At 35.9% G+C, this 21,562-nt stretch overlaps 1 protein-coding gene across 11 annotated transcripts in view; it reads right to left on the reverse strand.

The window, feature by feature from the left end:
• KIAA1109 (KIAA1109 ortholog) overlaps nt 1-21,562 on the reverse strand; it is a 99,870-nt gene that overhangs the window by 22,027 nt on the left and 56,281 nt on the right. For 7 of the 11 annotated variants that reach the window (XM_015861881.1, XM_015861885.1, XM_015861879.1 and 4 more), the window contains exons 42-62: nt 21,031-21,250; nt 20,070-20,228; nt 18,821-18,996; nt 18,459-18,634; nt 17,302-18,005; nt 16,865-17,104; nt 16,323-16,416; nt 14,782-14,832; nt 12,280-12,486; nt 11,907-12,145; nt 11,118-11,362; nt 10,332-10,437; nt 7,497-7,594; nt 7,088-7,273; nt 6,637-6,805; nt 5,904-6,115; nt 3,975-4,173; nt 3,361-3,420; nt 2,303-2,529; nt 1,577-1,777; nt 1,246-1,376 (exon numbers count right to left, since the gene is read on the reverse strand). In XM_015861881.1, coding sequence (XP_015717367.1) covers nt 1,246-1,376; nt 1,577-1,777; nt 2,303-2,529; nt 3,361-3,420; nt 3,975-4,173; nt 5,904-6,115; nt 6,637-6,805; nt 7,088-7,273; nt 7,497-7,594; nt 10,332-10,437; nt 11,118-11,362; nt 11,907-12,145; nt 12,280-12,486; nt 14,782-14,832; nt 16,323-16,416; nt 16,865-17,104; nt 17,302-18,005; nt 18,459-18,634; nt 18,821-18,996; nt 20,070-20,228; nt 21,031-21,250 — 4,100 coding nt within the window. The remainder of the gene's footprint in view (nt 1-1,245; nt 1,377-1,576; nt 1,778-2,302; nt 2,530-3,360; nt 3,421-3,974; nt 4,174-5,903; nt 6,116-6,636; nt 6,806-7,087; nt 7,274-7,496; nt 7,595-10,331; nt 10,438-11,117; nt 11,363-11,906; nt 12,146-12,279; nt 12,487-14,781; nt 14,833-16,322; nt 16,417-16,864; nt 17,105-17,301; nt 18,006-18,458; nt 18,635-18,820; nt 18,997-20,069; nt 20,229-21,030; nt 21,251-21,562) is intronic. The other 4 variants (XM_015861886.1, XM_015861884.1, XM_015861877.1 and 1 more) reach the window with 3 other exon arrangements.

Here is a 21,562-nt window from a genome sequence, read left to right on the forward strand (position 1 = left end):
GAAGATTTATCCTTATTTCAACATGAAACTTCTATTTGGGTGCTTTTTCCTTGAAGACAACTCTTTGATTTTAAGGTTTTAGTGCCCAAATCCATTAGCAAAGCAGATAGAGAATGCAGAACAAACTAGTATGCAAGAATACACCAAACAGCAGTATTAAAACAGGCCTGACTAATATGGAGAACAAGCGCAGCTATGCAACTCTTCTTTCGAAGTTGTAGCACTAGGTTTAAGAACTTCCTATACACTTTCAATCACATGACAGTTGTTTAGTCAAGAACAAACAAAATGGGAAAATCTGAGAATCCTCCACGTGATGAAGAAAAATCCTTCTCTTTCAATAGTCCAAAGTTCTGCCAAAATCAATGAGTCTTCCACAGAAGATTATCCTCTGCTGAAAATCAGATCACTAAATAAATTAAGACAACTCTGTAAAGTACCTGCTATTTTGAAAGACTCACAGTTTACTCCTCGTACGGTCAGAATAGACCCAAAGCATTTTTTGATTCTTGAACCCACATTAGGTAAATATTTAACCTAAAATCCAATGTTCAGATTCAGTTGGCCTGTTAACATTGACAGTAATATTATTCCAACTACTGCTATTTAACACCTAATTACCAAGCTCTATATTCCTCTCCATGACTGAACTATAAATAAGTCTTAGTTCGCCTCAAGTGAAAAAAAAACGAACACAAAAGCCCAACAAACCATCAAACCATGCCTGTAAAAAAGAATACATTTTATAGATGAAATTTCCGAAATTTTAAACAATTCTTTCAACGTTCCATGAAGTGCATCACGTGACATTTACTTATAGAATACCACATACAAAATGCAAAAAGAGTCAATTTATTCTTCCAGTGTATGAGACTAAGTTTACTACAGATACAAAATAATAACTTTGTTAAAGTAGTCACCATAATAGTAAATCAAGAGGGAATTATAATTTTGGATCAGCAAGAAATTGTTAACGATTGCCACTGTAATGGAGAACCACAGAGATTAATTTGACACCTGGGGAAGAACATGTGAAAATTTCTAAGATACTTGCATATATTCTTCTCCATAGAGAATCAGAAAAGACATTTTTTCTCCCTCCTTTTTTTTTTTTAATAATAAAAGAGCAATTCCCATTTGACTATCACAATGCTGCAAGGTACATGATAAGAAAAGGAAAGAAATAAGTCAGCTGCAGTCTGTCATCCCTAGGCTTTGTGTGAGTTAAAGCAAAATCCAACTTACTTTAAGTCATCAATAACTTTAGCTTGTTCATTGAGTTCTCTGATATCAACTAAACGTTTCACAAATTTTCTTCCTCGCTGTTCTCCAGTTTGAATACTAGAAGCTCCCTGCCGCCGGTGATCAACAATTTCCTATTTAAAATAAAGATGTATCAATGCCCTCGTTAAAAGCTGGACAAGAGTATGATTTAACAAAAAAGTGAATTTCACACCTCAGAATTTGGACTAGAGCATGCAAAGGAATCACTTTCAACTCAAAAGGCAGCCGATTGGAATTCTTCCAGTGATCCAAACCCCATCATTCAGTTAGACACAATTCAGCTACTACATACATGTCCCCATGAGCAGGATCTGCCTGCTTTCATATGTGATCTGCTAGACTGAAGAGAATCACACTTCGCTGACCCCAACAGATATTCTACAGGAACAGAGTATCGTTGGTTTGTGGGACTCAAACCCAGCAGGTGATTTACAATCCGCTGCCCAAATGTTAGCTTGCGTGCATCTCCATAAAATGAACCTCCACCTGATTTCTAAACAACAAACAGGAACATTAGTGTTCTGGGATGAAATCTTCACCAGTGGCAGGCAAGACACATCTAAGGTAGCCATTAAAGAACACCTATTAAAATAGTTTTACATGAAATTGACAAACAAGTTAGTAGCATATTAGGTAGATGTACTAAAAAAAGTTTCTTGCATTTGTTTATGTTAGTAATAGACTCTACACATTTATAAGAAAATCTAAGAAAACATATATATAGCTACAGCTTTTCCACTTCAGGCACCTGATGTTAGTTATTGTATCTCCATGTTTCCAAATTCAAATTCCAGATAACACCAGTGGAAATATGATCTGATATGATCTGTGACTTCTTGTGTTTGAAATACAGCATCAGAAAACTAAAAGATCTTTGTTTCCTTGAAACATGAATCATACAAGCTATGAAAGTAGCAAGTTGAACTCAAAAAACTCAAGACAAAGACCTTTCCTTTTGACTGAAAACTTTGTCAGGCTCACTGCAATCAATAATATGCATTTTGGTTGATTCACTTACTGCATGTATTGTAGGAGACATAGTGTCAACTTCATCCTCATCTGACAAGTCTGCTATGTTCACAGAGTTGAGGTCAGCGATATCATCAATATCTTCTTCGCCTGTCAGTGTAGTGAGGGTGTTACCTAAAGCATTCAACCTTTTCCCAATGTTTGGATCCATATGAACATCGATACCACACATCTTCCATAATACATTCAGTGTCCAGGTTCCAGCACTGCTACTTTCTGAATTTATTAAAAGAAAAAAAAAAAGTATGTTTAACTAGTTAGAAAAGACAGCATGGATCAGTTATGAAGAAATGTCTTTAGTCCCACTTAGGGACAACTTTGAGGAAAACCTAACCCACAGCTTGTTGCTACAACTTTGTAGCCACTAAGTTAATATTTCTTCAAAAAAATGACTTACACAGACAAATCTAATGAAAATTAATACCCTTCAGCAAAGAGGAAGATGAAAACAGGGTTTCTTATAGCAGGAAGTCTAAAGGACGTTCATCTGCATGAAAAGAACACTGTTTTTTTTAATCTGCCCCCCTCCTCTTCCTTTTTTTTCTTTTAAAAGTGTTAAGTCCTTAAACAGTGAGGCTGGAGGATGATATAGGTACAGCATGTCAGCTGAATACCATGCCTTCCCAGGATTTTTCTAATGAGTGCCACCTTGCATCACCAAAATCTAGAACTTTTTAAAAGCATAGCTACAGAATGTATTTTTTCCTTCTAAATGAATGCACCCTGTTCCTCTCCACTCAGAATTCCTCCCAAGATAAATATGCAGATATAATAACTAGGACAGACAGTGTCATTTCTTTTTGAAGTGTGTCAGAACTCAGCACGTGTGGCTGAGAGTAGAAAGCCTGGGAATAGCAGGAGCTGTGTCAGAAAGCAGTAAGACAGAACTGCTATTACAATGAACTGTTCTCCAATCAAGGAACAAACTTATACACACAAAAAAAACCACACCAATTAAATTAGTACATAGTTATCAAAGGATTTAATTTTCCTGTTTTATCAATCCCTTATTTATACTTGAATTTAATTATTAAAAAAGTATATTACCTGCTGCAGCTTGTCCTGTTGTCCTAGAACATACTTCATATGTACCATCTGGCACAACACCTACATATTAAGCACAGACATAGGTTAGGCAAATAGTTTGAAAGTTGCTTTAGACCAGCCCTTCCATATTCCCCCTCAAGTCTCTTGTTCTCCATAATCCAAGTTTAAGCATATTGAACAGGATTTTTAGTTTTAATTCCCATTGAATTACTTTATTCATATTTGGTAAAGTTATTTTACACAGTAACATCCAAGTTCATATCAACTTGAAATTTCTTATGAATTCTAGAACCTTCAGTCTAATATAAATGAAAGCCATTTATATTAAAACCCTAAAAACTTACTGGGACATCATACAAAAAGCAATACAACTAATTCTTCCAATACTTATCAGACAAAACTTAATATTAATGCTTACAGAAAGACAGAGTTCCTTAACAAAGGAAAGCAGTGTGTCTTAACAGTAAAACAACATTTTAGATTCACATTATTTTGCTTTCAAAAAGCCAAAAGTTTTTCTTTGTGAGGAAAGCTGGGCTGTTTAAAAAGAAGCAATGAAGGGTATAGAAGATTTATAGCTGCAATTCTACTGCACAGCGTGAAATCTTACTTACATGCATTCATGACTAGATCTCCTCTTATTTCTGGCTTCCAGTCATCCCAACTTGTCTCAAAGCCGTCAGCAAAGCGGATACAGAAGTTTTTAAAGTGACCTTTGCTAACTAAAGACTCTGAAGAGCATGCAGTGATTAATGTGCTCTCGATGGTCAGGACTAAAGCAGAGCCAGTGTCAAGATCAGCAGTATGGTTAGACTGGAAAATAATATCAGAGAGAATTTACTCAAAATTGCAAAGTTGAATATTGACTACACACTTAATGTTTATCTTTCCCTATCAGAAAACGGATCCCTTTCTCATAGCTTTTTGCGTTTCCCCTTCTCTGCACAACATTTCAAAACTATCATATCTGTCCATATAATGCCTGGAATTGCTGTTTTCTAGCAAAAATGCCTGTGTTGTAATGATATTAGGGCAAGGAAACTTGAGCTCATCTGGAAAAGGAAAGAAAATCCACATTTGATCATGACTTGACTAGATAGTCAAGTGCTATGAACCATTTGACCTCCTAAGCACAAAACAGAAATTCAGGGCTTTAGTCAGTAAAAAAGAAAAGGTTGTAAGATGATTAAATAATGATGAAAAGCAGCTTTAAGACTCGCAGGATTTTTTGGTGCTTATTTTGTTATCTACAGTGATGGAAAGCACTGAATATACAGATTGTCTGATTAATGTTCAGCTCTCTGTATATGATAGTTTAGCATTTCGTTCACTGGCAAAAAAAAGATAAAAGAGCCCACACGCTCCCTTTTCTAAAGCTATACTTCTTTTTATACAACATATTTATTGCAAACATACTGTTTTATATACAGCATCGTTAACCAGATTTTTTTAAAAAGAATTTACTATCATTTTTTTTTAACATAAAAGCATAAGATTCCTTCTGCTTTGTCTGGAGCTGCCAGATACAAGATTAAGTATCACAATATTAAGCCATTATAAGTTCTTGCTTATTGCCTCATTACTCTGCTGTATTTCAGTGTATTATGACTATTCCTTTCTACGTCATTAAAATGATTCATTTCTGTTCTGGAATTATTTCCCTTAAAGAATATTCCCTGTTCAGCACTGGAACAGTCTCTGAACTCAAGGTTTTCTCTGGAAGTTATATTGCACTATCCATCCTTATAGTGTTCCACTGTTACATGTATTTTATTTTTTCAAACTTCTGTCAAATGGCAATGTAACGTTTTCCATTTTGTAGTTACGAGGTGCTGATCATACTTTTACATATGAAGAGACAGACACAACTGCAGTTATTTCTAAGGCAGGAGGAACAAAAGGAATACAGATTACAAAGAATTGTTCTTTAACTGAGAATAAAGCTTCATACTTCCAAGAAAGAGAGAACCACTGATTTAGCTACCTTCCTATTTATCTGAGGAAAGAATTAGTATTCAGATTTGCGTGTCAGAACTGAGGAAACTTCTACAGTGACTACATCTCTTTCTAGAATCTAGTCTGAATTCTTAAATGAAAGTAACTGCTTGAAAAATACATAACAAGTAGTAATTCATACCATCATTCCTTGTTTTGATTAAACAACAAAGAGTTCATTTGAGCATTTTAAAAAAGTTTTCTATTTTCAAGCATTTGGAAAAGATTAGTTGAAATTTCTGATGCAAGCTTTCAGGGAAATATGAGCCACGTGAACATTTCCAGGGACTTTTCAAACTGTTGTGCAGGCATATGGCATAAATGAGAATCCAGTACACTTCCCCTAAACAGAGGCACCATAACTTTGTCTTGTCAGTGAGAATGCCATTTCCATCATGAACATTATCACTACTGCAATTATCAGCATCCTACAACTTTTTTGTTGGTGTAACAAAAAAGTACATTTATGTACATAAAAGACATATACCACATAAAAATGGGTACTTCAACAGTCTCAAAAGCCACATTGTTTCATATCCGTTGATTACCTGAGGTGTGTTTGTGATGGGCAGGCAAATTCCTAAGTCATTTACAGTCAGCTGAAGAAATAAAGTCCCAAAAGCCTGCGCAGAGGTTTGCTGGATTCCAGGCAGCATGTCTACTACTTCTTTTGTGGCCATATGAATATCTTTATGCAAGGCCATTCTCTGCTCATTCCAGTTGTCATATGCAGCCTTGTAATTCAGCCAAAACAGCACAGCTTTAGGAAAAAAACAGAATGCTTGTTTGAACTGAACTCATACCAAAAAAAACCAAAACAACAACAACAACACATTCACTAAAAATGTTGGGTAATTTTTTGTTTTTTGGTTTTCATTTGTACTGTTTCTCTATTATTTTTATGCTCTGAATGCTTAACAATGGACATGAGTGCATATACACAAATACGCATACTCAGGATACTTAAGAGGCCCATGCTGCAAAGGACAAGACCAGCAAAGTTTGTTCACACACTAACATACAGAAAACAATGCTGTTCTCAGATTCAGAAAGACTTACAAAAGCATATTCCTCCAAACCAGGAATGAGGAAATTTTAATCTGTTGGCAAGCAGCAGATATCCTATAAATTATATATATTTCATTAAACATTTTGGTTTGGCATGAAATAAACTGAATCTCAAACAAGTGAGCCTGTTTGCAACATAACCCTCCAAACATAAAAATAAAATAGCTTGCTTTAGTATGAAAAGAAATCTTACAGCAATTGTCTCTTCCATACCTCTATCAAAGGCCACAGGCTGAGCAAAAACAATTGGCCTGTTCAAAGTAATAAGGACAGCTTCTCTATCTGATGAACCACTGATTTCTTCTCGGAGAGCATTTCTCAATCCAATTCTTGTCTTAAAATAGGCGACTTGATGAAAGTCTGAGCCAGCTTCTTCATAAACCTTAGAATGTTCAGAAATGGAGAGGAGGAAAAGTTCGTGTATATATATATATACATATACATACATATATATATATATATACACACACACACATACATATACATATTTGTTTCTAAGCATCACAAAATATTTCTCTATCATAAAATGGATGATACCAGGTGATACCTACTCCACTGTTTGATCAGAACAAAGAAAATGAAACCATCTGTTGGCTCAGTACTGTGTTTCGAAATCATGCTCAACTAAGTCTGAACAGCACATGGAAAGACGGTGAGCACCAACCTGATGTTTAACAATCTGTCCTAGTGCCAGATTTAAATCCACCTGGCATTTCCCAAACAGTTTGAGGTAGCTGCTATTTCCAGGCATTGCTTTGGTTTGAAGTCTGTTTGAGAGTTCAAGTTCTATCAATCCAGTTTCAAATCTCACAGCTCGCATCGAGGGTGTTGTAGCCGTCACTTGAATTCCCTAATGAATAAGAACAATACAAGAGGAAATTAAAGTGTGGCTCCAAGGAAGAGAAGTGGAGGCAATAAAACAAAAATTCCTTTACACAATAAGATTACTGGAACCAAACTCGAGATGCTATCTTCATGCAGAGTATTCTTGATTCAGTTAGATTTCAGGTATAAACTAAACTATTCCACCATTAACAGCATATCGAACCATTGTTTTATCATTATAAGATTACCTTAAACTGTAGGCTCAATGAGTAAAGAAGAATTTTTGGTTTTTCTCCATCACTTGTGCCATCATGTTCATTCCAAAGAGGTATTGGCTGCTCACCTCCTATGCAAAATAAATATACACATTCAGAGCTTTAGCACAGAAAACATTGTAAAACAAACAAGCATTAAGAAAGTAACACTCATTTCAATCAGTAATTTGCTAAAGTTTTATAAAAAACAGATATAGGTTGAAGACATGACATACACAGGTGCAGGTTCAGCTTGTTAAATGTAGCTAGTGGTTCCCTGCTAGAAATGGAGACAAGGAGGCATGATCCTCCCTCATCAGACTTTCTGCAGAAGGACCCAAAGCCTGTTAGGCAAATTGAAAATCTCATTTTCAAAATATATTAGTGCAGGAAAAAAATACATATTTTCTAGTTATTAGACAGTACAAAGTAAATGCCAACCAAATACCATGCATGGAAAGAGGCACTGAAATCATATCAATATTCTTCAATAATGGAGAAGAAGGTACCTTGTAGCAATTTAATTGAGCACTTAGTTCCTCATCCTGGCACATTTCATGCCAAGTTAAACATCCCTAAGTTCAAGCAGCAATCCTGTCTTAGCTACCCCTTGAGATCTGATCTACATTCCACCCTAGTTTACAGGAACATGTTGTTACTGGGAAAGGCTAAGGCCATTAATCCTCTTGAAAAATGCCAACTCTTCTAATTAGTTATTTGGTGATAAAAACTGGTAGTTACATTGTGGACTTATAAAATGTTATATACAGTAAGTTTTCATCACCCAATATTTATCTGATTGCATTTCCTCTCCGCAGTGAAGTTGTGAATGCCTCCTCCCTGGAAGCATTCATGGCCAGGCTGGATGGGGCTTTGAGCAACCCGGTCCAGGGGGAGATTTCCCAGTCTATAGCAGGGGGGCTGGAACTAGATCATCTTAAAGGTCCTTTCCAACCCAAACCATTCTATTATTCTGCTTTTTTTATCACCCTTAAATATTCTTAACTATGACCATGCAAAGCTATAATAGGAACCTGAGGGCTCTAAGAAACAAGAGGAATTATTATTTTGCCTTATATTATCCATGTAGATACTAGGAGCTGTTTCTACAGTGCTCTGTTCATTAATTAGATTGTGATCTGTGAAACTCCACCTTACATTGTTTGTACTTTGCATATTTTCCTTGTGTAAAAACTAGCTATTGGTATTTTAGTGAAACAGAAACCACATTTAGGAAATCCACTACTGTCCATTAGGCTAATTGGGAAGCTCAAGCTATACAAATTACTTTGTTATAAGCCAAAAGGACAAAGTTATCTTTCCCCATTGCTCCGCATTCAGCACCCAGGTCTGGATTACTGGTGCCTGACCACCCTCCTGTTGAATTAGCCCAGTACAGAAGGCAGCAGTCATACCCAAAAGAACATCAGGCTACTATTCCCAGTACAAATTTAGGGTCTGAAAAAGTAAAGAACTAGCAAATGGTAATACATCTCTCACATAAAAAGAGAGAAGAGACTGAATATACCAAACTATGAAATGCTGTAAAAGATATAATATATATATATATAATACATCTTACTTATTTTGCTGCTTTATACTCTTTCAAAAGAAAAGAAAAAAGAATAATGATAGCTGTTAAAGTTTTGTTCTTTCCCATGTGTCCTCTTACTACTCTACGCTGATGTACTTTGCCTGGAACGAACAGAAGGTGGAATAAAACTTGTTTCTTCCTACCATTCAGCAATTCTGACATGTTCAGTTTCCTTCACTTCATTTTTTGAGTATATCTGGACCTGCAGAGCTGAATTATGTACATTTATGTGTGTGTGTTTGACTGTGTAAAGACACACAAACAGTCCTTTCACTTACACACCACTTGCTAAGTTACCTTTCCACTGTTTCCAATTATTAATGAATTCTCCCACCAAGTAGTCACTTTATAATGGCCTTTTCAGATAATCAGAAATGTATTAAAATCCAACTACTTGAAATATATTCGTTTGTTATTCGGAAGCATCCTTTATCCTTCATCCTTCTGCCTTTAAAACTTCAACTAAGAAAAATCATATTTTCTTTATTTCTCAGTTATTTTGTGCATTTTTCTTTATTATTGATTAATGAACAGTCTATATATTTTACATATTAGTTACTGCTTTTCTTTTTAAATACTCATTTGTTTATCCCATCTACCAACTCTTATTTTAACCTAAAGAACACCGAAACTTTTCTACAGATTTTTACTTCTTTGCTTTTCTGTTAACCTCCTCATTTACTGTGTCATACCCACAGTAAATACTGTGTATTTTTTTAACTACCAAAGGAAAAATAATCTGTAAAACAAACTTCCAGTCCATTCTTTTCCCTCCAAAGTAGCCCCATATAAGTAAAAAGCAGTTTCTAACAGGAAGAGCTAGAAGTGATTGGAATTATTATATAATGCTATGCAAATCCTGATTCAGCCTACAAACTAAAAAACCTTTTGTCCATTAGTTTATGTTAGAAAATAAAGGCTTTGTAACTTTGACTGTGCCTAAACAGATAAACTCAAACATTTCCATTGCACACTGAAATGAGAGAGCACCAAGTGAGTTTGCAGCTTTGGATTAACATGTCAAAACTATCGTGCTTTCCTGTAAAACATCCTGTCTCTGGAACAGCTACAAGAGTTTCCAGAGTCTCAGTTCTCACCTGAAACTCAAACCGTGTTGCTTCCTTCTATGCAGTGTTAGACACAAAATGATGGTGTTGGAATTAAATTCAGAGAACTACATAATGCTGCCATCAAACAAAGTTGAATAAATGTTCATTTTAAGTGTTTCTGCTTACCTGAAACTTTTTGTATGACTTCATTTACTTCCTTCATGAACACTTTTTGCACAAACACTAAATGATTCAAGAGATCAGTTGTGAGATTATGTTCAAAGGAACCAACCTACAGAAATTAAGAAAACCCACAACTTTAGAACAGTTGTCATATGCATGCTTTTCAAACAATATATTTTTAACTCTAAGGCATACATATTTTCAAGACCAACCATATCATTCTTGACATAGAAAAAAAACAACAGTGTGGAAACTGGTATGCAAATAGAACTTGTGTGTACAACACTGCACAAATAAAACTTTAAATGATTTGCTTAAGTTGCATTTAGCTGCTCCTTACAGCTGTGCAGCTAGCTGATCAATCAAATATGTATTTTTAGACTTTAAAAAATATGCATAAAAAGTATGATACAGAAGGATAAGCTATCTGTTTAAAATTATACTTGAATAATCAGCGTAATATGCTTTTACTTGACTGATGAGAAATATTCATTCCAAAAAAGAAAAACAAAAGGAAAGTTTCTAAGTACATCTCCCTTATTTGTTTACACAAAATAACATATCCAGAATCTTCCAAAGCTAAGTGTCTTTGACTGCTTAATATGTTGGCTGCTCATCAAACCAAACACTGAGAACGTTCAGTTTCTATTTCATGCAATTACAGTTACATTTGAATCAACTCATAAATTTGAGAGTTCCGGAGGAAGCAGATAATTAAGCTAAGATGAAGATTCACAAACATATACAAAAGAACAGTTATCAAAGATGTCCACTGTTTTCAGCACCTACTTCAGCCACGCAACGTAAATAGTTCCCCTGTAGGTAATAGCCTTGTTTAGCAGGCAGTTCATCTATGCTCCATATTTGGTCTGAGTAAGTATCATGCTCTTCCATGATATATTTGCCTGACATAGTCACAGGAGGAAGGTTGAGACTTGCAGAAGGAGGAATGGTTGACATATCAGTGGCAGAGACTTTTGAAGTGAAGCGCAATCTATGACTTGGAAGCTCAAAATTAAATCTTGTCTGGGCACCTGTTAAAGGAAAAAGGAAAAAGAACCACACTTATGCTTAAATTTAACAACACTTTTAGAATTAAAAAAAAATCTTAAAATGTTGTTGAAAGGTGTATGTCCATAGAGCTATACGTATCCACCCACATGAACTGGAATTATCTTACCTTTTTTACACAAAATGAAGATGCCTCTATTATTTGATGAAGCAGAGGATCAAACTAGCTCATCAGCACTGAGGTCTTATAATAGTATTGCTGAGTAGCCTTAGCAATCAAAATTTAATAAATCAAGCATAAACTGATTTTAATAGTGGGAGAAAGCTGTACCTATCACTGTATATATTTCCTTAGTCTATTTTTGTATTCTGCATTTGACAATCATCTATTAAAAGCATAAATCCTCTTTATTGCCCTATCTGATTGAAGTTCAGAGTAAAAGAAAAAAAGGCAAGAGCAACAGTCAAACTCTCACTGTGACTCTACAGAAATACCCCGACTTCTTGGTTTCTTCTGTCAACACCAAACTAAAAGCCGTAATATTTAAAGTTTCAGAGAATTCTTACCTGTCATTCCATGACTCCGCATTCTTCCCATCTTATATTCTGCCTTTAGAGAGGGCAAGAGTGCTGCTCCAATAGCTATACCATCTATCATGGCACTGAATTTAAGAACTATAGGCTTCTTTTCTAAGCCTTCTGGCAGCTGTGGAAATTCATTTGTTTCAACAGGTGTTTGATTAATACTTGTCGGAGTCTTCTCAGAAGGCAAAGGAGTCGCAACATCCTCTTTTGTGGGCTGAGAGCTATATACACAATGAAGATCAGAAAATACTTCTTGTCATTCTAACACAATACACTCTCATGCTTAAAGTAGCACCATGCCATAAACGGACAGCATTCAGTCAGTGGCATGCTGATGTGCCAGACAAACACTTACGCAGTTGATGGCTGCCTGATGAGATCTGAAATCTGCTTGGAGAGCTGGTGAGAACTGCGCACCATCATGCTGTGCAGTGTGGCAGGGTGCTGTGGAATGTTGATGCTGATGGCTCCAACTTTGACCACAGCAGCATTGTTTGTTTTCAGCCCTCTCTGGGCACTATACAAGGCTTGGGATTTGGCAATACTGCATTTCACTACAGTTCTAACAGAAAGGGAAACAGGATTTATTTGCAAGTCTTTCAAAATAGTTAAAGCTTTATGTTAAAATGGATTTTAAGGATTAGCTTAATTTCCTCTTATTCAGATGTTTGTTTATAAACTACATATGCATTAATTTTTCACTCATTTACACACACAGATGCACTACATGCCACAGACAACTATGCTACATTTAAGAAACCCACAAGGCATGCATTGCAAAAATACCAATACCTGGTAAACTGTTATTCTTGGGTAATCTAAGATCATCTGAATTTACACACACTAGGCTGCACATCCAGAGAAAAATTTTCACACACATAAACAAGAGCCTTCCATTTCAATTCCTTCTCAGGAATACACTTGAATCATCCTTTTCATAAGATGACTTAGTGAAATCTGATTTCAGCATCCATAAAGGTCAGGAATAGTCAGTGAGCAATGAATATATAGAAAGCAATAAATGGGTTAATCAATTAATACAGTCTTCAATAGGCTTAGTAATTTGGATTAGTATGAGCCAAAACTTTAATATTAAGTTAATGAGGATATCGTTCACAATGGTTATATAAGATAAAAATAAAAATGCACAAAGATGACAGTTGTAGACTGTAGAATGAAAATTTGGCATAACAGAAATCACTAAGCTCCTATTAAAAAGGATGCAAGGGACAACACGTTTATGTTTCTAATTTCAGGTGAATTACTGGTGGGTTTTGTTATTAGAATTTATTATGTAGCCAGCAAAGAGTATTACAGCCTCAGAGTGAAAGACAAAGAGTTTGGAAATCACAGCACATCAGCTAAAACGTGCAAAAACTAATTACTCCCTCAGTAACATTTATTCTGTGAGGTTCTAACACATTATGCTGAACACCAGTTGGCCTAAAGCATCCCAGGTGCAGAAACAAAAAAAACCATCATCCCTCTGCCTATAACAAAGAAGTCCAGAGCACTATTACACAACCATGGGCCTATCTACAGTGGGCCTATCTATCTACTTCCAGAAAAAGTTTCAGATTTTCACAGTTACAAAAGAGCTATAAGACACCTAAAGCAGTCACAGACTAAAATTTTATAGAGCGGAAGCTCAGTATGAAGAAGGAAACCAATCTTAATTTGCAAGTATTTTCAGGAAGAAAACATTTATACAAACACATACTACATAAGAAAAGGGCAGATTTGACTCCACATGGCACAGAGAACAGAACTAAAGGGTCTTTAAGATCCTTTCCAACCTAAGCCATTCTATGATTCTGATTCCTCCATTGTTGTTTCCATATTTTCGGCTCAGCTCCACCTGCTAAGCTTTCTGATTGAACTACCATGAGGCCAATCAAGAATATATTTTTCTTCCTTCAATAATGCAAAAATACTACTATATAAACTGCTCAGGGTGTCAGGGCTTGATGGACAAGGACTCAAGGGGAGCTGCAAGATCTCTTCCTGGTGCATACCATATAGACATTATAATCTTAATTTAGACTTGCTTAAAAAAATTAAAACCAGTTGGAGCTGAAGTCTGTTTTGCATTTATAATGAAATCTGAGCACACGCTAATTCATACAACTTGAAGCACTACATAAATAGAGTTCTCATGGAAGAACCAGATTGGAAATAAAACTCTCAGTGTGGACCTCCCAAGTACCGAACAAGATTAACAATGAATCTCTGCTCATATATTTGCATACTTTATGTAACTGATGAATGTCACTGTCAATTGTCTGTCTACTTACAGTCTACTTCAATGGCAAAGTGGAATTCAGAACAACTGGGTGGCTATACACTTATTCTGAACAGTCACTGCACACTACATGTCTGTATTTTTACACTATGTAAGCAAACATCTATAACACTCTGTTAGCACAGCCTAGTCAGCATAGCTAGTAACCCAGCAGTGAAGTAAATAAAGACAAAAAAAGCAATGGTCCTTATCATACTCAGATCACAACAGGTACCACCACGACAAGCACAGAAGCTTCTTACCATGTTAAAAACAATCTATCTTTTCTTTCCCCTGAATTTATCAGCATTATTTTCATTCATTAAAATAAGCACAGAAGCAAATCTAAAGAACTCAAATCAGTGAAACCACTCTAGCATTACAGTACAACGTAATAACTGCTCCTTTGGGACACATACTTGCAGGCCACATTAAAATCTTACCTAGCCATTATTAGATGTTAAACTGAAACGTATTCAAGCAACATCTGCCTACACAATCACACACAACAAATGCAGCTGTTAGCTATATAACACAGTTAGTTGCAAGACTATTAAACATAATAATATGACATACAGAAACTCTTGTTTGGCTGTGCTTGTAGGAGATGTAGGAAAATCCTCCAGTCTATAGATGAAGATTGAAGAGAAAGCAAGAAAAACAAAAACAAAGCAAATAAAGAATAAACATTCATGCAAAATTAGTCAGTTAATTATTTGTAACCCACAATATGACATTCACTTTCAAAGTAAATAATTTTAAGGTTTGGGATTTGTTCGTTTCTTCTTGTTCATCCAAAGATTCAGTCAACGTTTTCCCCCTTTTTCCATCATTTCTATATTAAAGTTCTGTAAGATTATGGCATAGAAAAAGACACAAAGAACCTCAGCCATCTTCAGAAATGTTGCATGGCTGTCAGATCAGAACGCCTGTTCTGAAATATGTTTATCAGGTGCAATTTAGCTGTGAGTATCAGTACATTTCTACACATTTTAAGTTCTTTATAGTACTTTCCAAACTAAGCAGGAATAAGTAAATAAAAAAGAAAAAAGAAAACAGAGAAACTCAAGTGAAGTTATTTATCTCCTTTTCCACAAAATGATTAATATTCTAAAACCAGATCACATACTGAGGGTTACTCAGCTAACAATCAAACTGCATGAGGGTATTCTACGTTACAAAGAGTTGTACATTAACCGTTGTTTTGCAACTCAACAAATTTCAGCTAGAAACAAAGAAAAATAATGCATGCATTTCCTGAGTCGATGAACCCGGAAAAAAAAAGATTATGTGGATGTTGAGAAAGTCAGTCAAGATGTTCATGCACAGAATGTGATTTTCTTTCTTGTCTTTTCTCAGTTGTATCAATTACATAAAGAGCAGAGAATGGATATTAATGGTAAAAATAACAAAGGAATCATGCAACAGGGGAGCTCATAAAGGTTTCTATTAGAGGAATGATAAAGACCTCAAATAGGATAAATCAGCATTAGTAAGTTAAATATTACATATAAAATCTTGTATATTTAATAGGAACTACAAGTTTCCAAAAACAATTAGAAGCATAATAGAATCATTAAGTACTATGTAAGAAAGATTCCATGAGTACATCACATCAAATAAAACTGGTGCAGAAAGGTCTGACTGTATGACTTATTTATTTATAAGAGTGAATCTGTTCCCCACCATTTTTCACTAAGGTCACCCACTTACATTGCGATCAGTTCACTAACACCTGTCATTCCAAATAGAAAGAAAGAGGAGTCTTTCTGTTCACAGAACTACAACTAAAGCCTGCATGTTTGGGTGCCCTAGGTTGAAACCATCTGTACATCATAATCCTTAGCTCACTTAAAGATATGCCTTTCATAGAAAAGCCTCCAGTCAGCGAGAACACACAATTAGCTTCAGGAGTCAAACTCAAGCCGAGTTCTGCAACAGGTGCACAGTCACCATCAGACACTGTAACTTCATGGATTCTACCTAGAATCACATCGTCATGGCTTTCTCCATAATAAGTCACATGCCTCTAATGTCACGCAACTGATACTGATGCTACACAATATTTCATATATATGTATATTGAGATATTTTAAATCATCAGGCATGATACTTACTGAATATTTGGGGTAATTCCCTCCAGCAGGACGATATTGACACCTCCTATGTGAGCAGTGGCACATGTCTCAGTCATCTTTTGATGGAGTACATCTTCAAGAAAAAACAGCACTTAATAGCACATAATTCCATCTAATACTTCCAGGTAAGCCTACTAGTTTCAAAAATGTAGAAGCAACAACGCCATTAAAAGATTACAGTTTAAGTGATCACATTATACTATATTACATTTAAACCTTGACAAAAAAAAAAAAAAAAAAAAGACTTTTGAAAATAAAAGAGGCTTTATCTCCTGAAAGAATTTTTCTCTTAAGTCATTTTATGGAAATCTTGCTTCCTTATAAATATCTCATCATCCCAGGAACATTCAGTATGTTCTTCTAAAAACTGCTATTGTATCACCCTCACTCAGTCACAAAGTACATTATTTATAAATAAAACATACCACAAATACATACACATTGGTATAGGTATGCAAATACATACACAATGTAAAGCCACTATTGAAATTAATTACAATGTACACTTTAGATTAGCACACCTTTCATTTTTTCTTTCAAAGTGAAACTGCCGTGGATTCTCTTCAGCTCTGATTCCATTGTCAGACCACCAATATCTGCCTCCAGATGGGTTCGATTCACCATGCCTATCCCAAAGACTATGAGAGTCACGTGCTGCGGCTCTGAAGTCACCAGACTGCGCTTCCTCTGCACGTCTCTGCCATTATCCTGTTCATTCTCAAACACCACTCTGCATGTAGGTTCAGTTGGGCTCCGAACACCTGCAAGAAGACTACTGAGTTACTTAAGGATATTTCAGAAGAAATCCTTAGCATATCTGATGTACTCTTGTGTTTGAAACTAAGAATAGTATGTCTTGCATGGTTTTAGGCAAATCATCTGAGCCCCATTTACTCTGTTTTAATAAAACTGGCTCCCCAAATCCAAGACAATAGGGACGATAGTAAAACGGATTTACCTGTTGGCCCAAAGGTTTCAGAAGACTTTTCTAAAATCCCAGTTGGATCAGAAATGAGTGAATAGAAGTTCAACAGTTTATACATATTTTGCCAACACTCAGCAGAGGGTTCACTCTGTTCTGACACGGTAATAGAGTCAGAGTCATCCATGTGAATAGTCATGTCAACCACATCTTTTGAGCCTTTCCTGGATACTTTAGAAGTTCTTCTTTCCGACCTGCCCAGAGAATTCTTGTTTCTAGACTCTTTTTTATTGTTCTCATTGTTGGCTCGTTTGTTCTTAGCGTTGTTCACTCTGTTACCTCCATTAAGACTTCCTCGAGAGCTTCGGCTAAAATCAGAGGAGCGAAAGTCTCTGTGTTTTCGGGTTTTAAAAGTAGGCGTTGGAGAGGCAGAACCAGCTGTGTATCTGCTAAGTTTGATGTCTGTTTGTGTGGCTTTGATATCATCAACCATTGTACTGAACTGGTGAATAAGACGAACCAGTGCCATATCTACGTGCTGGCTTATGGACTGGCAAGATATCGTGAAGTTACAATGAAAAGTATTATAATAGCGTTTATTCAAGTCATGAAAAGAAAGGGCATTGGCGGAGTTATGAGGTGTGCACATGGATTTCTCCATTACAACTGCACTAATACTGAAAGTTTCCAACATCAAAGCTGGTTTGAATTCAAGAGGAGGAAGGTTGACAGCTCCTTGTCTAGGAAAGAAAAAGTACAAGTCACACTTTATTGCTCTCTAGAACTAGCATGGAGTCAAATACTTTTCATATAATAGTACAACTGATTTAATGAATTTAACCTTTCCTCTCATGGTATTGCATTCATACTATAGTATTAAACATTGGAAACAGACTTCCATATAACATAGTAACGGTTCAGTTCATTGAAAACTTAGTTTGGCATGCAATTTTTCTATTACATTCTCAAACATCCCCCAGAACACTCAAGGGGGATGGAGGAGAAAAGGAAAAAAAAAATAAAATAACCAATAGGTAGGCATTTAGACAGAAAATAACAACCGCACTGCAGGGTGAATTACAAAACCCCAATTCAGAGTGTCTCAGATTTCTCCCACACTAAGTCCTATCTTCTACCCTTCTCGTTTTCATTATTTAGTCAGTATATGTGTTTTCGAATATTTAACAAAATACCTTCGAGCTCGCTTGCTTTTTCTGTCCTTTGCTGTATCTGAATCAACAATATCTGCTCTGAGGCAGTCCAAAGTTCCTGAGAATGAGAGATACTCTCCAAAGTACATCCGGTAGCAGAGTGGCATTGCATCCTGAGACTGAATCCCCGTGTAACTTAGAAGAGGTTTGAAAACAACCTATGGAACAAAGAACACTGATTTACTTCACATTGTCTAGATTATTTCTATCTTCTCATTTCCCTACACCTTCATTTGCCTTTTATCCTTGCACTGGATGCATGAGATAAGCACATACAAAAATCAGGATAAATTTTTAATTACTGTTTAATTTTATTAAGTAAATAATCAGTAATCCACCCCTACCTGTGCATCTGCTAGCTGGACAGCAGGAAATCCCTGGTTACCTTCTTCCACACCTGCAATGTCATCCTGACTGGTGCTGTGCTGTGAATGTGTGCCATCCAGGGTGTTCTGGTCACTGGACAGAACTGTGTTGAAGTCTGAAGCAGAGGGAATGGTGGGAAGATTGGGTGCAGCACCTGAAAAATAAATACCCTTGGAACACTAACACCACAGCATTTTTTTTAACATGACTAACTCTATAAACTCACCAAGGTTTATAAAACATTATAAACATAGGAAGTTAGCCTCCTTATCTAGTCCATAACCTTGAAAAAAATGGCATTCAGAGACAGTATGATATTGTGCAGCTCAAATTTGAAAAGCAAAACATTTTCCCTCCTTTCTGTCCTCCTTCCTGTGTTGCATTCTACTGGGTAGTTAATACACCTGCTCACCCCACAATAGAAAGCTATTTGCCTGTATCATCACAAAAAAAAAAAAAAAAGAAAAAGAAAACAAAACAAAAAAACAGATAAACCACAGTAACAGATATTTATATCTAGTGTTGAGTGTGCTACAAACACCTGGTTTTATTAGCGTCAATACAAGACCTGATAGATGGATCTTTATGGATTAACCTTTAGTCAAAGATGCTCTGCAATGCAAAATTTCTAGCACCTTGAGTTTGTATTGGACTTGCCTGCTGTGAGACAGAGATGCTCTGCCAATGCATGCTCAGCCTGATTCTTCAGAACTCAACATTACAGCACTTACCAGAGAGCCGTGACTATCTGCTTTCAGAGAAGAATGACTGGGGTATACCTGCATCTGAGTCAGAATCGCTAAGTCTAATTTCAGGAACATAAGCTTGTGAACACATCTTTACAATTTCAGCAGGAAAAAAACCAAAACAACGTAACTTTATCTGAAAGCAAAATTAAAAGCTATACTTTTACCATATAATTCCTTTTGCAGAGAAGCGCATTGCATTTAATAGAAGGGACACACCAGTTAAGCAATATGTAGAGAAGAAAGATGTTCTGGGGGATCAGACTTGATTAATTTCTTCAATATTAAAAACAAACAAGAAACAACTTTAAAGTTATCAACTACAATTAATATGTTGTGGCTGGAAGGCTGCTAATTAAAAAAAAAAAATTCAAATTCATTGCTGCAGAAAATTAAAATTAAGACATATTTCAGAAAAAAACAGTAAATGCAGGAAGTCAACCTGTAGTCACATCTTAAACTCAGTTGCTACTAACAATACCTGTTGGAAGACTGTTGTGGCCAGATTTGGTGGCCGGACTTTCTTGTACTACACTCCCTCTGTTGCCCACAGCATTTGACATCCAGTTGTAGAAACTCACAGAAGATGGTTCAGACAGCAAAGGATGTTCAGATAACATATCTGTGGCCACAGTATTTCCTATACAGAAAGATCAGAAGATTTCACATTTCAAATATCAATGTCAGCAAAAAGCAGGAGCACAGTACTGAGAAAGCACATCTACTATCAAAATGGCAAGTCTAGTTCTCAGTGCATATTCCAATGGATTCTGTGCCAGGCAGCAGCCTTGCAAACTACACACACTACTACAGAAACTATTCTAGGACATTAATAGATGCTTCACTACAGATGTTTTTGTTTGCTAATTCATTTCTACCATAATTGGGTGAAAGTAGTCATTAAGAAACCAAAGTACCTTTTCTTCTGTAAAATGTCTCATCCTCTGTTAGCAAAGGAGAGAAGTTTTAGAGAAAATGCATCATCAAATTTATCTTTTTATACGAATTGCAACAAGGCACTCTCAACAATAACACAGAACGTACAAATTTCAGTACATGTAATTCAAACTTACACAGTGCACACACGTTCCAAGGACAATTAGTCTGTAAACAATACTAAAAACCTGCAAATGACTCATTCAAAAAAGATACCTATCAACATATGTATGTATCTCAAAAAGTAGCAAGGCTATATAGAAGGAAAACATCTTAGATTGTTAGTTGCCTTTTTTTTCCTAATCTAAAGCACTTGCTGTTTGCTTCTAGGAAGTTGTTTGCATGTTGCAGAGATCTCTAGAACTCAACTGAAAACTGATTCTTATTTTAGGGTGAGGTCTTAAACAGAAACCACAGTGAAAAATATATCACCTTTTCTACTTAAGTCAGTAAACTAAAATCTGTCCTCTCTTCCTGCCCCATTAACCCCTTCAGCTACATCATACCTGTTCTTGTTAAAGAACTACTTTTAACTGCAGATGTACTTCTTTGAGGAGTTCCTTCCAGAAGATTATGCAAGCTAGGAAAACTTCCAGTAAGATAGCTGAGCAGACTCTCTTTCCTTGGACTTTCCTTGACTGCCATACCAGAACGGCCAACATGCACTGGTGAATCTGTAGCTGTATCTCCACTGGTGTAACTCAAGGAATGATACGGATGTATACCCTGGTGGATAAAACATAAATAAACTAATGAAGTATTGCATAAACTCTAAAAAGGAAGTGGCATTTGTTCTGAATATGAGATTGGATCACAATAATATAAAGTGTCACTCAAATATATTTTAGGCAAGTAGCATTTTGCTTAGGCCAGGTTATACACCATACGGTTATTGGGCATTAAGTTGCTTTTAAAGTTGCTATATCATTTGAAAAATAAGGTGTAAAAATAGTTTTTAAAGCAAGACATAACAAATGGAATTGCATATGTGTATAATTAATCTAAGACAAATATGTAGAAGGAACAGTACACCAACTA

Source organism: Coturnix japonica, chromosome 4, assembly GCF_001577835.2.
Source record: "Coturnix japonica isolate 7356 chromosome 4, Coturnix japonica 2.1, whole genome shotgun sequence".
NCBI lineage: Eukaryota > Metazoa > Chordata > Aves > Galliformes > Phasianidae > Coturnix > Coturnix japonica.